This window comes from Lepidochelys kempii, chromosome 14 (assembly GCF_965140285.1).
Source record: "Lepidochelys kempii isolate rLepKem1 chromosome 14, rLepKem1.hap1, whole genome shotgun sequence".
NCBI lineage: Eukaryota > Metazoa > Chordata > Testudines > Cheloniidae > Lepidochelys > Lepidochelys kempii.
This window is the reverse complement of record NC_136393.1, coordinates 15,953,230-15,969,294: the sequence shown is the minus strand read 5'-3', so window position 1 is coordinate 15,969,294 and position 16,065 is coordinate 15,953,230. Positions and strand designations below refer to the sequence as shown.

The 16,065-nt window shown below is 48.0% G+C and overlaps 1 protein-coding gene across 3 annotated transcripts; it reads right to left on the bottom strand.

The window, feature by feature from the left end:
• Positions 1-2,077: 2,077 nt before the first annotated feature.
• TEN1 (TEN1 subunit of CST complex) lies at positions 2,078-14,255 on the bottom strand. 3 transcript variants are annotated; one of them, XM_073310710.2, is made up of 5 exons: positions 14,179-14,232; positions 12,794-12,945; positions 6,648-6,818; positions 6,349-6,506; positions 2,078-3,112 (listed from the first exon to the last, which is right to left on the bottom strand). In XM_073310710.2, the coding sequence occupies exons 3-5, from the start codon at positions 6,734-6,736 to the stop codon at positions 2,976-2,978; spliced, it is 384 nt and encodes a 127-aa protein (XP_073166811.2). In that variant the 5' UTR covers positions 6,737-6,818; positions 12,794-12,945; positions 14,179-14,232; the 3' UTR covers positions 2,078-2,975. The 3 variants fall into 3 exon arrangements, with proteins under 3 accessions (XP_073166811.2, XP_073166810.2, XP_073166809.2); XM_073310709.2 differs by lacking the exon at positions 12,794-12,945 and having other exon boundaries at positions 14,123-14,255; XM_073310708.2 differs by lacking the exon at positions 12,794-12,945 and having other exon boundaries at positions 14,179-14,254.
• Between the last annotated feature and the right edge of the window lie 1,810 nt (positions 14,256-16,065).

Here is a 16,065-nt window from a genome sequence, read left to right as displayed (position 1 = left end):
TCGGCAGAAGATGGTACAGTACGACTGCTAGCAGTCCGTATCGCCTGCCCGCTCACCATAAGACGGTTCAATAGGACTGACTGCAGGACTAAAGAGAATGACCTGGTCAAGTCACTCCAAATTTAGTCCCTGCGCCCATGTCTGCCCAGGCGCTCCCAGCCGACGTGGCCAGGAGCACCTCGGACATGACGATGACGGCTACCAGTCGTACTGTACCGTCTGCTGCCACAAGGCAAGGGGTTGCTGCTACTGTGTAGCAATGCCGTACCGCGTCTGCCAGCACCCAGGAGACATAGGGTGACGGTTACCTGAGCGGGCTCCATGCTTGCTGTGGTATGGCGTCTGCACAGGTAACTCAGGAAAAAAGGCGCGAAATGATTGTCTGCCCTTGCTTTCACGGAGGGAGAGAGGGAACGGGGGCCTGACGATATGTACCCAGAACCACCCGCGACAATGTTTTAGCCCCATCAGGCATTGGGATCTCAACCCAGAATTCCAATGGGCAGCGGAGACTGTGGGAACTGTGGGATAGCTACCCACAGTGCAACGCTCCGGAAGTCGACTCTAGCCTCGGTACTGTGGAAGCGCTCCGCCGAGTTAATGCACTTAATGCACTTAGAGCATTTTCTGTGGGGACACACACACTCGAATATATAAAACCGATTTCTAAAAAACCGACTTCTATAAATTCGACCTTATTCCATAGTGTAGACATACCCTTAGAGACTAACACATTTATTTGGGCATAAGCTTTCGTGGGCTAGAACCTACTTCATCAGATGCATCTAGCTAGAGTTTCTTTTATTGTACATCACCACAGATTCTACAAGCCACACAAGTAACTGAAGTGCAAAGTGTTGTCCAGTTGGATGTCACAGTGAATGCTGCTCCCCACCTCTCCTTGGGAGGTTATCTAGAGCAGTTGAGTTTGTTTGTTTTTTTTATTCCCCTCCCACAGACATTCTCTTTCCTCGCCCCATGTTAATGTTTGTCTGTCTTCATTTATAGCTGTATGGCTTTGGTAAACAGATGGGTCTTGCAGTGTGTTTTGAAGGTAGACAAGCCTTGATGTAGTCTCACGTCGTCCTCGTCCCGTAGCTCTTCCAAAGCCAGGTACCCTTGAAAGAGACCCATTATTAAAGAACAACACCCTGACTCAGTTCCCCCGTGTCTTCAGTAGAATTACAGCAGGGATGAATTCAGGCCCCTTGTCATAAATATAAAGGGAATGGTAACCACCTTTCTGTATACAATGCTATAAAATCCCTCCTGGCCAGAGGCAAAATCCTTTTACCTGTAAAGGGTTAAGAAGCTAAGGTAACCTCGCTGGCACCTGACCCAAAATGACCAGTGAGGGGACAAGATACTTTCAAATCTGGAGCGGGGGGAGAAAGGTTTTTGTCTGTCTGTCTGATACCTTTGCTGGGAATAGATCAAGGATGCAAGCCCTTCAACTCCTGTAAAGTTAGTAAGTAATCTAGCTCGAAAATGCACTAGGTTTTCTTTGTTTGGCTTGTAAATTCGCTGTGCTGGGGGGAATGTGTATTCCTGGTTTTGTGTCTTTTTGTAACTTAAGGTTTTGCCTAGAGGGATTCTCTATGTTTTGAATCTGATTACCCTGTAAAGTATTTACCATGCTGATTTTATAGAGGTGATTCTTTTACCTTTTCTTTAAATAAAATTTTTCTTTTAAGAACCTGATTGATTTTTCATTGTTCTTAATATCCAAGGGTTTGGGTCTGTGTTCACCTGTACCAATTGGTGAGGATATTATTATCAAGCCTTCCCCAGGGAAGGGGGTGTAGGGCTTGGGGGGATATTTTGGGGGAATAGGACTCCAAGTGGTCCTTTTCCTGTTCTTTGTTAAAGCACTTGGTGGTGGCAGCATACTGTTCAAGGCCAAGGCAAAGTTTGTACCTTGGGGAAGTTTTTAACCTAAGCTGGTAAGAATAAGCTAAGGGGGTCTTTCATGCGGGACCCCACATCTGTACCCTAGAGTTCAGAGTGGGGAGGGAACCCTGACACCCCTTAACAAGAATGTAGTTTTTAATCACTAACAGAACCAGGCTGCATGCTCTTTTCATCTCCTTTATTTATGAACACTTCAGTCAAAGAACATGTGCAATACAATAATAAACCAGAGACAATTTAGGTTTGCTTAAAGGAAAGCACCCCCAAGATTGGACTTTCCCTTACAGGATGAGAGCAGGAGAGGGAAACAAATGACTAACTTCCATCTGCGGGGCACCATGATTTTATATTTCAGAATTCATTGGGTCAAATTCCTTCCTCAAACACACGCACCCAACTCCTACTGACGTCAACAGACACTGTCCATGCTCGTCTCAGTCTGCGATATTGACTTTAACTGCAAAGATGCACCAACTAGTGTAATAAACGGGTGTGCCATTTTCTTGTTTCTAGAAACCTGGGTTCAAATCCTGACTCAGCTCTTGAGGGATGAGGATTTGGTCTTGTCCTCTGGGCACATTTTCTTAAAGTTGCATTCAATTCAGCGTGCTTCCCAGCCTCTTTTCCAGACAGGCTTAAGCACTGGAACCATGGGAGTTTGTAAGGGTCAGGACTGAGGGGCACTGGCAGAGCTGCGTGGGGCCCAGGACTGGAATAGTGGAGGGTATTTCAGGTTAGGTCTAAGGTTTATTGACAGAGGTGTGAGGGCAAACCCGCTTAAACCACTGGTATCCCCGACTTTCACAGGCTCTTAGTTCATCCCCATCGATGTGACGGGACAGAAACGAGTGATAAAAATGAGCCCCTGAAAACACCTAAGGCAAATGCACGTTTGGAGAACATCCAAAACCTGAAACACTGTGGAAAGGGACAGCAACCTCGGAACCGGACTGGGGCTCATGGTGCCTAAACAGCAAAAGATCAGCAGGGTGCAGAGAAGGACGGAAGGCAGGTGATGCATTTGAGACCTGGACTCAGTCCAGCAACACCTTCCTCCAGCAAGGCTAGGAGGCACTGCTCTCCACCCGCCTCTGTCTCTCTTGGAAATATCGCCGCTGTTCCTGTATTGCCTGCTCCAGCAAGGGCAGATTCATCCCTTCCACGCACATCAGCACCCGAGCATTCAGCACAGGCCCCTCACCTGCAAATATAAAATAACAAATGCAGCTTCTCAAGAGGAGAAGTGTTACATAGCATCTTTTGCAAAGACTGAACCCCCACTGATACATACTATGACTTGAAAGAGAAATTGAGAGAGAGGCAGGAGAGAATAAGGCCTTCAGCTGAACTTCAAAAATAGGCGGAGAGCGACTGAAGCAGAGAGTTAGGGGGAGATTGTTCCATAGAGCAGGAGCTGTGGCAGGCCAGGAGTCCTGCGTTCTGAAACTAGCCCTGTCGCTGACTAGCTGCGTGACTTTCTGGTCTTAGTCCCGTTTCATTGCCTCACCCGCAAAATGGGAACAATTCCCTGTGGTGCTGTGAGACTGAAATCATTCATGTTTAGCCTGTGCTTGGAGACAGTCAGCTGGAAGGCAATCCAGAAGGGCACGGTGTTAGAAAGCATGTCTGTAACAAGTCTCAAACTAATTAAGAATTCCAATCATTGATCATTATGATTACAAGGTGTTGCCTGGGACAAAGCCGCTCAGCTTCACTTGGCAGTCGTAAAGCCAAGCCAAGATTTGCTTTTTACATCTTATAATGCAAATGAAATGATCCTCAGGGCACCAGAGCAAATTATATATGCTGCCCTTCATCACCGAGCTTGTCGGATTGCTTTAACTCCTCACATTCCATGCCTTGGAGTGAGGATGTATTTGTGATGCTCTGAGGGAAGGAGAAGAGACACAAAGATTTCTAAGCTGTGGCTCAAGGTAAACAGCATGTTGCAATATAGTGAGTTAAATGTGTTTGCAAAATACAAAATACAGACAAGGAAAGGCAATTACAGGCTATTGAAAATTTATTGAAAATTATTGAAAATTTAGAGTTGGGATAGAAAGATGGGGGGTGTGTGTGTGGAATTATCCTTAATTTCCCTAGGGTACATGTGCAGATACACATCCCTGCTGCTTTAGCTGTGTGGAAACTGCACCTTGCTCACTGTGTTGGCTGCTCAATGCACAAGCATTGGGTCTCGTTTGTGGAGCTATGTGAATCCCAAATGATGAGGACAGAAAATATTAATTTGTCTCTGTGGCACTTTTCCTCAGAGGATCTCTAAGCACTTTATATGCTAATCAGTCCTCACAACAACACTGTTAGCCTAATAATTATCCTCCTCATTTTACAGGTGGGCAAACTGAGGCACGGGGCGGGTGTAGCCAGACAGCCAGCGCCCCCCTCTCAGACCAGCATTGCTGGAAACACAGGAGGAAGCTGGAACAGGGCACTTAACATATATTCCAGCACAGCCCTTGAAGCTGTGAAAGCACAGGTGTGCTGCTACAATGTGCCTCTGGGAACAGATACACGATTAAGCTCACAGCAGGCAGAGGCCCTGTGACAGACATGGCTCTTAGTCCCTACTAAATAGCGTGATGCACACACACCAACATCCTAGGTGGGAAAATATTTACCCTGATAAAAGAAATGTCCAGTAGTCGAAACTTATTGTTTCTCTCCCTTGCAAGTGTAAACTACTCTTGCGAAAGCTGGTGTCACCCAGACAGACCAGCCTCAATTTGGCATAAGAAAGGAGAAAGAGAATAAAGGAGTACAGAGGTATAAGTAGGGGACCTACAGCACCATGATTTTTGAGTGCTTTTCACTATCTATCTGCTGGTCAGATAAGTGACAGCCTCCCAAGGCTTCTGCAGCTAAGAGGGTCCCTACGCCTTGTCCCTTATTCGTCTTTCCGCGGAATTGAGTGACCGATCCTGGCTTGGCACCGCTGGAATCGAGAGATGCAAGGAGGGTAAGAAGCACCCACACCTGATCTCCTACCTTTAGTGTACACATATTTTGAAATAGAGCTCTATACTTCGTTTTCTTTCTTTGGGATTGTGGCTTCAGTTTTGTAACTTGTTTGTGTGTGTAACATCTCTACATTTAAATAAGTAGGCACTAGCAATTTTGTAACCACATGATTAGAATCTAGCTTAATAAATTTTGGTAACCATTTATACATAAGCCTGACTTGTTTTCTCTGGTTTACTGTAAAGCAGCCAACACAATTAAAGAACCTCAGCCGTTTTGGCTCTAAAGCCTGGCCATTAGGTGAGAGTACTAAGAGCCTAGCGTTGAGTTGTGCCGCCTCCACGGGGCAAACTCTTGGGGCACCTGTCAGTCAATCCTGGCTGCCCGCTGCGAAGGAGCTCTGAGCTCTAGCAGTTAAAGTCACGGGTGTGGAGAGGCTCTTAGTGCTGCCATTGGGGCACCTGTCAGTCAGTATTGACTGCCCGCTGCGAAGGAGCTCTGAGCTCTAGCAGTTAAAGTCACGGGTGGTTAGGACCTTGGGGCATCCGTCAGCCTAGCCCGGGCTGCCCGCCGCAAAGGGACAGTGCGTCCTAGCGGTTAAAGTCACGGATGGTATAAACGGGCATAGCTGGCACCTCACCAAACATCCTTGGCCGTCGGCTAACAGCGGGGCACGACTTTCCCAAGGTCACATAATGAGTCAATGACAGAGTCAGAAATAGAACCCAGATCTCCTGACTTTCAGTCCTGTACTTTAAAACCAACCTTCCTCCCTATAACATGAGTTCACCGCAATTCATTTCAGCTAAAACATTCATTTTAAAATACACTCGTTGGTTTTAACACCTATGCTTTAAATGAGCAAAATGATATCACTCCAAGATCAAATGTGTCTTCTAATGTTGCCACTTCCTAAGCCTTTGAAACACAAACACACTGAGCTGCACTTGGCCATCCCAAGCCTCTACCGAGTATACCAGTTTTCCTGTAACCAACTGATTAACTGCACAGAGCGATCAAAGAGCAGCAATCACAGGGTTCAGAGATAAGGCTATCTTATAGAGAGGAAATGTCCTTTATCATAACCACAAAAGTAATAATATTTGGCATTTCTATAGCATCTTTCACACGCCAATCTCAAAGTACTTTATGAAGGTGGATAAGGATATTCTACATGGGAAAACCGAGGCATGGGACAGTGGCGTGATTTGCCCAAGGTCACACAGGAAGTCAGTGGCAGAGTTCTGAATAGAATCTGTTCTAACCATAAAACATGCTGTATCTCACAATGAGTTTGAATGATTTTCTTCACCTAATACAACAGTTGCTTTGGGTGGAGATGGAGAGCAAAGGAGGCCAGAGGCCTAACCGGTGCATGGTTTTTTCCTTTCTCCACCCCGCCACAGACAAACAGACAGCTCCTCCTTTCACATAAGGAGAAAACAAAGAGGCACTTACCATCCCTCTGCTCAGTCTCTCCCAGAGCCACATACAGGGATCCAAGCTGGGCTTGGAATGGTTCCACAAACTTGGTGCAAACACAGACCTGGTGCTGGACTGAGCTGCGCAGGGCTGTCAGGATGGCTTCAGACTGGACCGCGTCGTAACAGTATAACCTGAAACACAATCGATTCAGTGAACTCAGCATCAGGGACCCTAAAAAGTGAGTTGGGAGGCTGCAAGGAAGAAAAAAGGAGAAACAGACGTGATAGAGACACTGTTGAAAGTAGTGTTGGCCTGAAAAAAGCTGCTCTCACCTGCCAAATGTTCGCAGTGTCTCCCCATCTGCGACTGATCCAGAGTTAATCTCCCAAGGAAAATAAAAAACACCAGGACTGGGCAGCATCTTGCACGTTCCACAAGACGACACAATTCTGGCCAGGTATTTAAAGGGATGTTAGTCAACCTTCATAGGCCACAAAATGTACCTACAAAAAACCCAATGGATGCGTTAAGGCCTTATGTATAAATAGATTTTCTCTCGATTGAGAGATTTAACAATAATCGCTAAGTACTATCTTTAAAGTGCCACACAAACTTTAATTCTCACAACAGCTCTGAGACAGGAACAGACTTACCCCATTTCACAGATGGGGGTAAATTGAAGCGCAGAGAGAATAAGATGTGCCACACGGTGGGTGAGCAAAAAAGCTGGGATTAAAGGATTTGGGAGCTTCTTGCTCCCAGCCTTGAGATCAAACCACTAGATTACACTGCCTCTCTGAATATTCCTTGGGTCCTGAAGAGCCTACACAGAGGTGATTGTGGTAGAGTGTGTACACAACACTGTAACCTCCACAATAACTAAGGCCCCAAAATTGAGTTAGTGCTATTTAATACCCAGGCAAGTATTAAAACCTTTTAGTAAAGACAGAGCAGAGAGCTGACAGACGAAAAGCCCAAGGTCTAACAGCGAGATTTACCCCATAGTCTGCAGAAACCCGGCGTGGCTCCAGCCTTTCACAAAGCTCAAGAGACTTGCGCTTTTTCCCTGTGAACTAATGAACTGAAAATCAATCGCAGAATATCAAACCCTGATAGCACAGGATGTGCCACGTATAGCTGTAAAATGGGGGACCGGATGGATCCTAAGATTCTAATTTAAAATGGGTACAACAGGCAGTCCTCGAGTACAAAGGAAGTCAACTGTAAGTAATACAGCTTTGGGCAAAATACTGTAAACTTTAGGAACAGGATTTGTCTCATGGGAAAGAAAGAGGTTGAATTCCTATTGGTTTATTTTAGTTAAAGTAATAAAGTGAAGCAGTAAGGCTAAATAAGCATGCTTATGCTATCAAGTTGTGAAATACACCTGTGCTAAAAAAAAAAAAGGCAGTAAATAAAAAGAAACGAGTCAAACAGTGTGTTTATAATTATCAGGACGGTTGATCACCCAGTGGAATAATCCAAAATGTAACTGTTTGGTTAATAATGCACAGACTCCGCTCAGCCATACATGCTGAGGTCCAACCATTGTTGTTAAAACAAGGAGAACAGAAATGGAAGATGGATACGCTGTTCTGGCCTGCTGGAGAACCACAGTTCTTGAAGTGACTTTGCACTGCGTAATGGATTGCTAAAACAACCTTAAAGAGCATCAAAGAATATGGAAGGTCTTTGTATAAATTGTATGAACTTTAAACTGGACTTTTCAGCAGCTAGCAGAGTGTTGATGGAGAAACTGCAACTTGAGCAAGCATAACTGCAAAACTGGCCAAAAGTATGCACCCCAGATGGAAAGCAACTTAGAGAGAGTGTTCAAGGTATGTCCCAAGGTGGCTGTACCAATAGTTCTGGTTACCTTGTCTTACACAAGCTGGTCTGACAAGATGCGTTGCACAAAGGGACTGGAAAAATTCCAGTTCCAGCTGCAAGAACACAAAAGCTCGTATTTTGTTCCCTGACTGGGTTGTGAGAGAGCGTGACTCACTTTGAGCTAATATTTCAAAACTTCAGAAGGATGGGTCACCAAATGATTAGTCCATGGCAATACTTCCAAGAGGAACCAAGGTGGACCACACAGCAAAAATAGGCCTGTCTCCTTCAACACATAGCTTCCCGAAAGCTGAGGACACTGAGAAGGGAGAAGACTGAGGTCCTGGGCCAGCCATGTGGAAGCTCTCTGACATCAAGTACTTATCTCAGATAGGCACTTCTAACTGTCTTTCTATTTTCCAGGCATTTCCAGCCATATTGGGTGTGTGTGTGTGATAAGATCTGGTGATAAGTAATGTGACAGACTGACTATATCCTGGACAAACCTTATGGAATTAAGCTAAACTTTACTGAATTAAACATTATTGAATTAGGTTGAATATCTTTTGGTTCTATTGTATTATTTAAAATGCAATTGTGGTGTTGTAGGATTGTATGTATCTTTTCTGGGGACTTGACTAATGTAAATGTTAGGAATGTCAAAGGACTTTTTGGGACAGTGCGTAGAAAGAGGATTTCCTAGGAAATACCTGGGCAGTGAGGGGCATGCAAGTGACCCACTTCAAATCCATTCTTCTGAAGCTATGACCTGGGGAGAGAAGCTAATGGTCTGCTATTTTACCAGCTCCTGAGATCAAAGACCCCTGAGCTATACAAAAGGTGGACTAAACATGTCACGAGTGTGCCAGTTCTGAGCTGAGGCTGTTAGGAACTTGACAACAAGAGACCCCATTGGAGTCTGAACGACTTGTTTGCCAGTTGTCACTAGTCACTTGTTGGAGACAGCAGGGGGGTGATCTCTAGTAAGCTTATTAGCATGCGTGTAGGTTCTTTTATTGGTTTTAATGTTTCCTCTGTAGTGCTTTTTACCTTAAGAATAAAGTAAGCTTGCATAGGAAATCTTGTGTGGCATCTTATAACTGTAGTCATTAAGCCTGTTAAACATCTTTGAAGAGAAACCAAGCAGGCCTGTTTAAGCAGACTGGCTTTTCTGGGAATAACACTGTGAAGGCAGGGTACAGTTCAGCTTGGACGTACCCTGATCAGAAGGCAGTGAGACGTGGGTTTCCACCCATCGGAGGTGATTGCCAGGGGAGCTGAAAGCCTGAGAGTGAGTGAAAACAGGTGCATCTACCCTGAATCTGACAAGTAACACACAGACTTTTTCTTGGGTGATGACCCAAATCAGTCGGTTGACCACATCCTGAAGCTAAGTACCTATTAGTAAGAAAGCATACGTGCTTGTGTATGTGTTTTAAAGACCATCACAGACGTGTGGGTGTCTTTTTTTTTGTAACAGGTTCCAATCAAGATTGCTGCAGAATAGTTTTAAAACGGAACAAGTTACTTTTGTTAACTGGGATTATAGAACACGGTGCATATATCTACCACAGTTAATGGTTTCACCCAGCCTTTCAAGTTCTAGGTGTATACAGACATAAGACACAGTGTGCAAGCTTTCTGAACTGCACTCAGTCTGTCTCAAACATAGTCAATTATCTTAGGTCGTTAGAAGGGTTAGTCACATCCTTCAACGAAAATAATTCATTGGGAAATAGGCTAAAAGGGTTGCCTAATGTAGATCTATTGGGAAGAAGACCTTGGTGATTTGGCATGTAAGTAACTTACCAAATTTGTTTTGTGATCTAGCGGTGGATGGTTTTTCCTCTGAGTTAGCAGCACTAGAGTTGATAACCAAATGGCATGAGTAAGGCCCTATCCTGAGAGACTCTGTCAAAAATCTAAACAAAGTCACCTTTCAAAATCAGTGATTAGTAATGTTTTCTACTGTGGCTGTGTAACTTGATTCTGAAATCTGAAGGGCTGTACTGACTAATTTTCTAACTTAGTAGTAAACAGAAAATAAATGGAGTTAGACCTACCTACACCCAGTCTGAATTTGACCTATAGGTTCTACAAATGAAGGAGTCCTGGTCAAGATTGTTCCCTGTTGTACATTTACCTCTGTATTGAATCAAATGGGCTTCATGCACTTTCCTTGAGAAATTTAGTAGCCCTCACTGTCATGTTACAGAAAACTTGATTCAGAAGTAGCAGACAGGAAAATCGCACCTTACTATTCTCACCTCTGGCATGTTTGGATCAGGCTATTTAGGGTTTACTATAGGAAATAAAGTTTCATTGTAAAGCCACCTTCCTGGGTGGAGCCTGTATCACCTCAGCTATAATAATACTTTACACTAATGTTGCCTTCCATAAAGGGATCTCAAAGTCTTTTGCAAACATTAATTAAGAGTCTCCCAACACCACTCTAGGGACAAAAATATTTAACCTCAATTTCCCCATGTGTAAATGAGAGAGGTAAAGGACCTGCCCATGTTTATACAGCAGATAAGTGGTAGGTATTTTTATCCTAGAAACCGAACACAGGAGTCTGAACTCTCGGTCTTGTTCTGCAGCCATACGACCTTCTTTCCTCCTGTGACAGACTCTGTCAAAAAGTGGCAAGAACTTCTGGAACACTTGTGAGATCAGCAATCTCCTGCTGCTTCTGTATATGTATATGGGAGTTAGGCTCCTTAACTCCATTTTAAGGGCTTTCATACGAAAAGATCTCTCCCTACAGGCCTAGTCCAAAATCAATGGAAGCTCACTAGTTGGCTTCACTAGATCCCAGGAGCCGAGCACACGGAGTAGTAATTTCTCCTTTCAAACTACACTTCCTGATGCCCTCAGTGGCGTATGTGCAATGTGCCAGCCATTTAAGGGTGTCATCATCAGCCAAGTGGAGAACCAGAAGCCCGCTGTCAAAATAAATCAGTGATGCTCTCAAAGTAGCTCACAGGACCTCCCCCAACACCCTGAGTCACCACCTCTTGCTTAGAGACTAAAACATACCCCTGTCCAAAGTTTCCCCCATGCCACACTTTGCACACCCACACCTCCTGCTGGCAGGGCCCCCGCAGTACGCCAGCCTGTTGTGCACAGGAGCTCCTTCCCCAGGAGACAGTGGGAAGCAGGAGTGAAGCTCCTCATAGCCAGGAGAAAAAGGGAGCAAAGATTCCATCACCCCACCCCATTCCCGATCAGCTTCTTCTCCCCAGGCCTGAAGGGTACATAAGGTCTCTGCATCCCACGCAGCCCCTCTAGGCCTTGGTGAGGAGACAAAGATTGCGGCAGCTGGATCCATTGAAAAGGCTACAGGGCAGCACTAACGAATTTTGGCAGAGAGGCACAAACTGATTTGGAGAGCGGGAAGCAGCATTAGGGTTGCCAGGCGTACGGTTTTCAACCGGAACGTCCAGTCAAAAAGGGACCCTGGCAGCTCTGGTCAGCACCACCGACCGGGCTATTAAAAGTCCAGTCGGCGGCGCAGCAGGGCTAAGGCAGGCTCCCTGCCTCCCCTGGCTCCACGCTCTCCCAGAAGCAGCCGGCATATCTGGGCCCTACACACAGGGGTGATCAGGCATGCTGCCACCGCCCCCAACACCGGCTCCACAGCTCCCATTGGCCGGGAACTGCGACCAATGGGAGCTGTGGAGGGGGTGGCTGCACCTGCAGGCACCGTGCAGAACCGCTTGGCTCCTCTGCCTAGGGGCGGGACACGCCGGCCACTTCCTGGAGCAGTACGGAGCCAGGGCAGGCTGGGAGCCTGCCTTAGCCCCGCTGTGCCGCCGACCGGGAGCCACCTGAGGTAAGCACTGGCCAGAGACTGGGCCCCAATCCCTTTCCCGATCCCCTTCCATCATCCTGATCCCCTGCCCAAGGTCAGAACCCCCCCTTGCACTCAAACTCCCTCCCAGAGCCCACACCCCAACCCCCTACCCCAGCTCTAAGCCCCCTCCTGAACTCCAAACCCCTCATCCCCAGCCCAACCACAGAGCCCACACCCCCAGATGGAGCCCTCACCCCCTCCTGTATCCCTGCCCCAGCCCGGAGCCCCCTTCTCCACCCCAAACCCCTCACCCCCTCCCACATCCCTGCCCCAGCCCAGAGCCCCCTCCTGCACCCTGAACACCTCATTTCTGGCCCCACCCTGGAGCCTGCACCCTCAGCTGGAGCCCTCACCCCCTCCCACACTCCAATGCCCTGCCCCAGCCCAGTGAAAATGAGGGAGGAGGGCTGAAGTGAGTGGGGCGGGCAGGGCCTTACAGAAGGGACTGGGCAGGTGTGGGGCCAGGGTGTTCAGTTTTGTGCAATTAGAAAGTTGGCAGCCCTAAGCAGCAGCAATTGACTGGGGGAGGAGGGAAGCAAAGAGTGAGAGATGGAAGGAGGAGAATGTGAAGGGGGGAACTGGAGGGTATGGGGGAAGTCAGTGAGGGAAAGGACAGCTGGAAAGAGTTCAGGAGAGGGTGTATAGTGGGATCAAGGGGTTTGTGCTCAGACACTACAGGAACAGTGTCTCTCCTCCCCAAAACCTGGTGACCACCTCATGCTCAGGGCTATAGAGCATTAGCCATTTACCTCCTGGGGCTCAGTCACTTATGCTAAGGGGAGCTTAACTCACCATGCAACCTGGCAGGGCTGCTTCTCTCACATTTTGTGTCACGTGTCTGTTTCCTTCCACAGGGTTCCCCTTAGCTCACAGCTGGGGTATGGGGCACCCTATCCCCCACCTTTTTGCCTCCGATTTCTCTTTCAGGGTCTTTGGGGCTTGCTCTGTGGGTTTTTTGACCGTCCTTCATTCTCTTGGGACCCTTGGGGGAGAGGTCATACAATGCACTGTCCCTCGGGTGACCAGACGTCCCAATATTATCGGGACAGTCCTGATTTTAGGGGACTTGTCCCGCGTCCCGACCTTACATTGGACGGGACACACTTTGTCCCGATATCGGGACCGTCTGGTGGAGAAGAATCGCAGGCTGCCACCGGCGCCGCTCACCGCTTCTTCCTGGGGCAGCTCCTGGCACCCGCCCGCCGGCAGGAGCCTGCAGTGCAGCCCAGGCACAGAGGTGGCGAGGGGGTCTCTGCTGCGTGCTGCAGGGGTGGGGCTTGCAGGCAGTGGCAGCAGGCAGAGAACCCCCCCGACCCGTGACCCTCGGAGCCAGAGGGACCTGCCTGCCAGATGCTTCCCAGGACTGAAGCCATCCCAGGTAAGCACCACTGGGACTCCCCTCCTCGCCCCCTGGCAGGTCCCTCTGACTTTGGGGGGGAGGGGTCCTGCATGCTGCTGGCACCTACAAGCCCCGCTCCGCGGCTCCAGCAGCTTCCATTGGTGCTTTTCCCGGAGCTCGTGCTTGTGGCGGGCGCAGCACGTGGAGAGTCTGGAGCCTCCCCTCGCCGCTCTGACCCTAGGATCCAGAGACCTCCCAACAGGGCTGGTGAGTACGGCCAGGGAAGGTGGCAGGGTGTGATGGTGAGTGTCAGGGAGGTGTGTGGGGGGTGCTGGGCAGTGGGGGAGGTTTGTGTGTGTCAGGGCACTGGGGGTCTGTGTGGGGCATTGTTTAGTTGTGGTGGTGGGGCTGTGGGGAAGGGCACTGGGAGGGCGGAAGGGGAAATCTGTGTGTACTGGGAAACTAGAAAGGGGGGGTTCTGTGTGGGGTGCTGGGCAGCTGTGGTGGGGCTGTGGGCAGGGGGCGCTGGGCAGGGTGTGTGTGTGCGCACAGCACTCTGAATTTGTGGTGGAAGGGTTGTAGGGGGGCTCTGGACATAGTGGATCCAGGGGGCGCTGGGCAGGGGAGCTGTGTGGCACAGCATGGGCCCACTTCCAACAGGAAGGGGCACGTTGGTAGCACAGGGCCAGGCGGACCAGTGTGCCTCTGGCTCCGGTCGGGGCTGTGCACCTGTGTCTGTCTCTTCCTCTTCCCCCCCACTCCTCCTTCCCCTCCCCACTCACCCAATGTGTCCTGATATTTCACTCTTTGCGATCTGGTCACCCTAACTGTCCCTTACCTCTCTCCCTGGGACGTTTGCTTACACACAGACACCAGGAACTTGGAAGCTAGGGAGAGCTCTGCACTAAATCTCCTCCCCCTGGCTTCCCACGTGGTCAGGCGCCTGGCCACATGATTAGAAGAAAGAGCTTAGCCCAGTCTTCCCTTGCTGGTGGCAGCTGCAAAGCCCTGCAGAGGAGCTTATGCCAGTGAATGTGCGTAGGAGCGGGTTCTCGCAGCTATTTAAAGACTGGTTTCAGAGTAACAGCCCTGTTAGTCTGTATTCGCAAAAAGAAAAGGAGTACTTGTGGCACCTTAGAGACTAACCAATTTATTTGAGCATGAGCTTTCGTAAGCTACAGCTCACTTCATCTGTCTCCCTTAATTACTCCCTCTGCTTTGTGCCAATGATATGTTGCAACCCAAAGTTTTAACAGTTACTGGCTCCTTCCCACATATTTCTGAAAATTTTATTACACAGGTGCATAAGACAGGGGGCAATCACAGTTCCTGAAGGTAGGAGACTAGATATGCATCTAAAATGGAGAAATCTAGGCTAGTAATTTATGTTTAGTACCTATACGATGTTATGAAGCTAATGGGCTGCACTTCGTCCGTTTCACCAGATATATTTTATTTGTGTTGATTTTAAAATTAAATTGTGAAATAATCTTCGTGGAGAGGTACCAGTTTGGTGGATAGGGCAGGGGTCTGGGAACACCACCTGGATTATATTTCCAGCTGTGATGCTACTGGCAGTGGACTAATTTATGGTCAGTTTGAATGCCCATTTATCTAATTTAGTTTGAAAATTGATTTAGTTAAATCGATGCAGTTTTTGGTGTGAACACTCTTAAATCAGCTTAAGAATGCTTTCGATCAAATTAGTTTATTTGGTTTTGTAACTGCATTGCAGTGCCTAGCATAATAGCGCCCAGACCTATTTGCAATATCTTAAATAACAAATGTGCAATTAATAATAGAATGCTATAGCTGTGGTGCAATAAAGCCCTGCATGTTTCTGTTTCTGTTTTGATTTACTGCTGTGCCTCTCAAGGTGTGCATGGGATCTCCAGTAGTATCCTGCTGTCATTGCACAGCTAATGCCCTGCTAAATTGTCACTGTTCTTTGCAATTAATTAACCTGACTGCAGGAACTGCATCACAGAGCCCTGAAATAGTTACTTGTTGCACTGCATTTAGTTCCACCCGTTTTATATGCAGTGTGGGACTGATTGTGATTTCAACAACAAAAAGTTGCATGACACATTATGCAACTGATACCAAAGTTCAAAAACACAAGAACCTCAGGGGCCTTTTGGAGGTATATCCAGCAATCTGATCAGGCTGTAGCTCTGTATGTCACTTGTGTCTATTTGTCACTGCTATCCATTCCTGCCATGGCAGCTAGTTCCTTCACAATGTAGATGATCAGATTTAGGGTCTGGTTTTTTCCCCTTGTGTTTTAAGACACAGCCTCTTAACCTGTTGATCTTCCCCCTCCTGAGCACAGTGGCTCCCCGCCTCAACCTTTCCCGGATCTGTAGTGTTCCCCTCAAGGGTTGTCACCTCCTAGGCCGTGGGCCCCCAGTTCCAGTCCTTAATTTGTAATGAAAGAGGTGCCGCAGCTCAAGCAATGTTTTTTACTTTCATAACTCACACAGCAAACCCAGGGCCGGGGCCCAGGCCTGGCACACATTTAGCACCCCCTGACTGGCTACTTGGCCAGCGCCCACTCCCCCTTTGCAGCTTGCGCCCGGGGGCAGGAACCGCTGGGGCAGATCACACCCCTGACGGTGGCGGCACCAGGGAATGAACCCCGGCCCCGCCCCCTGCAAAGCGCCGGGCTACAACGCAGCCACCGAGCCCCAACACAGGCCCATGCGCATGCGCGCGCCTGACGCAG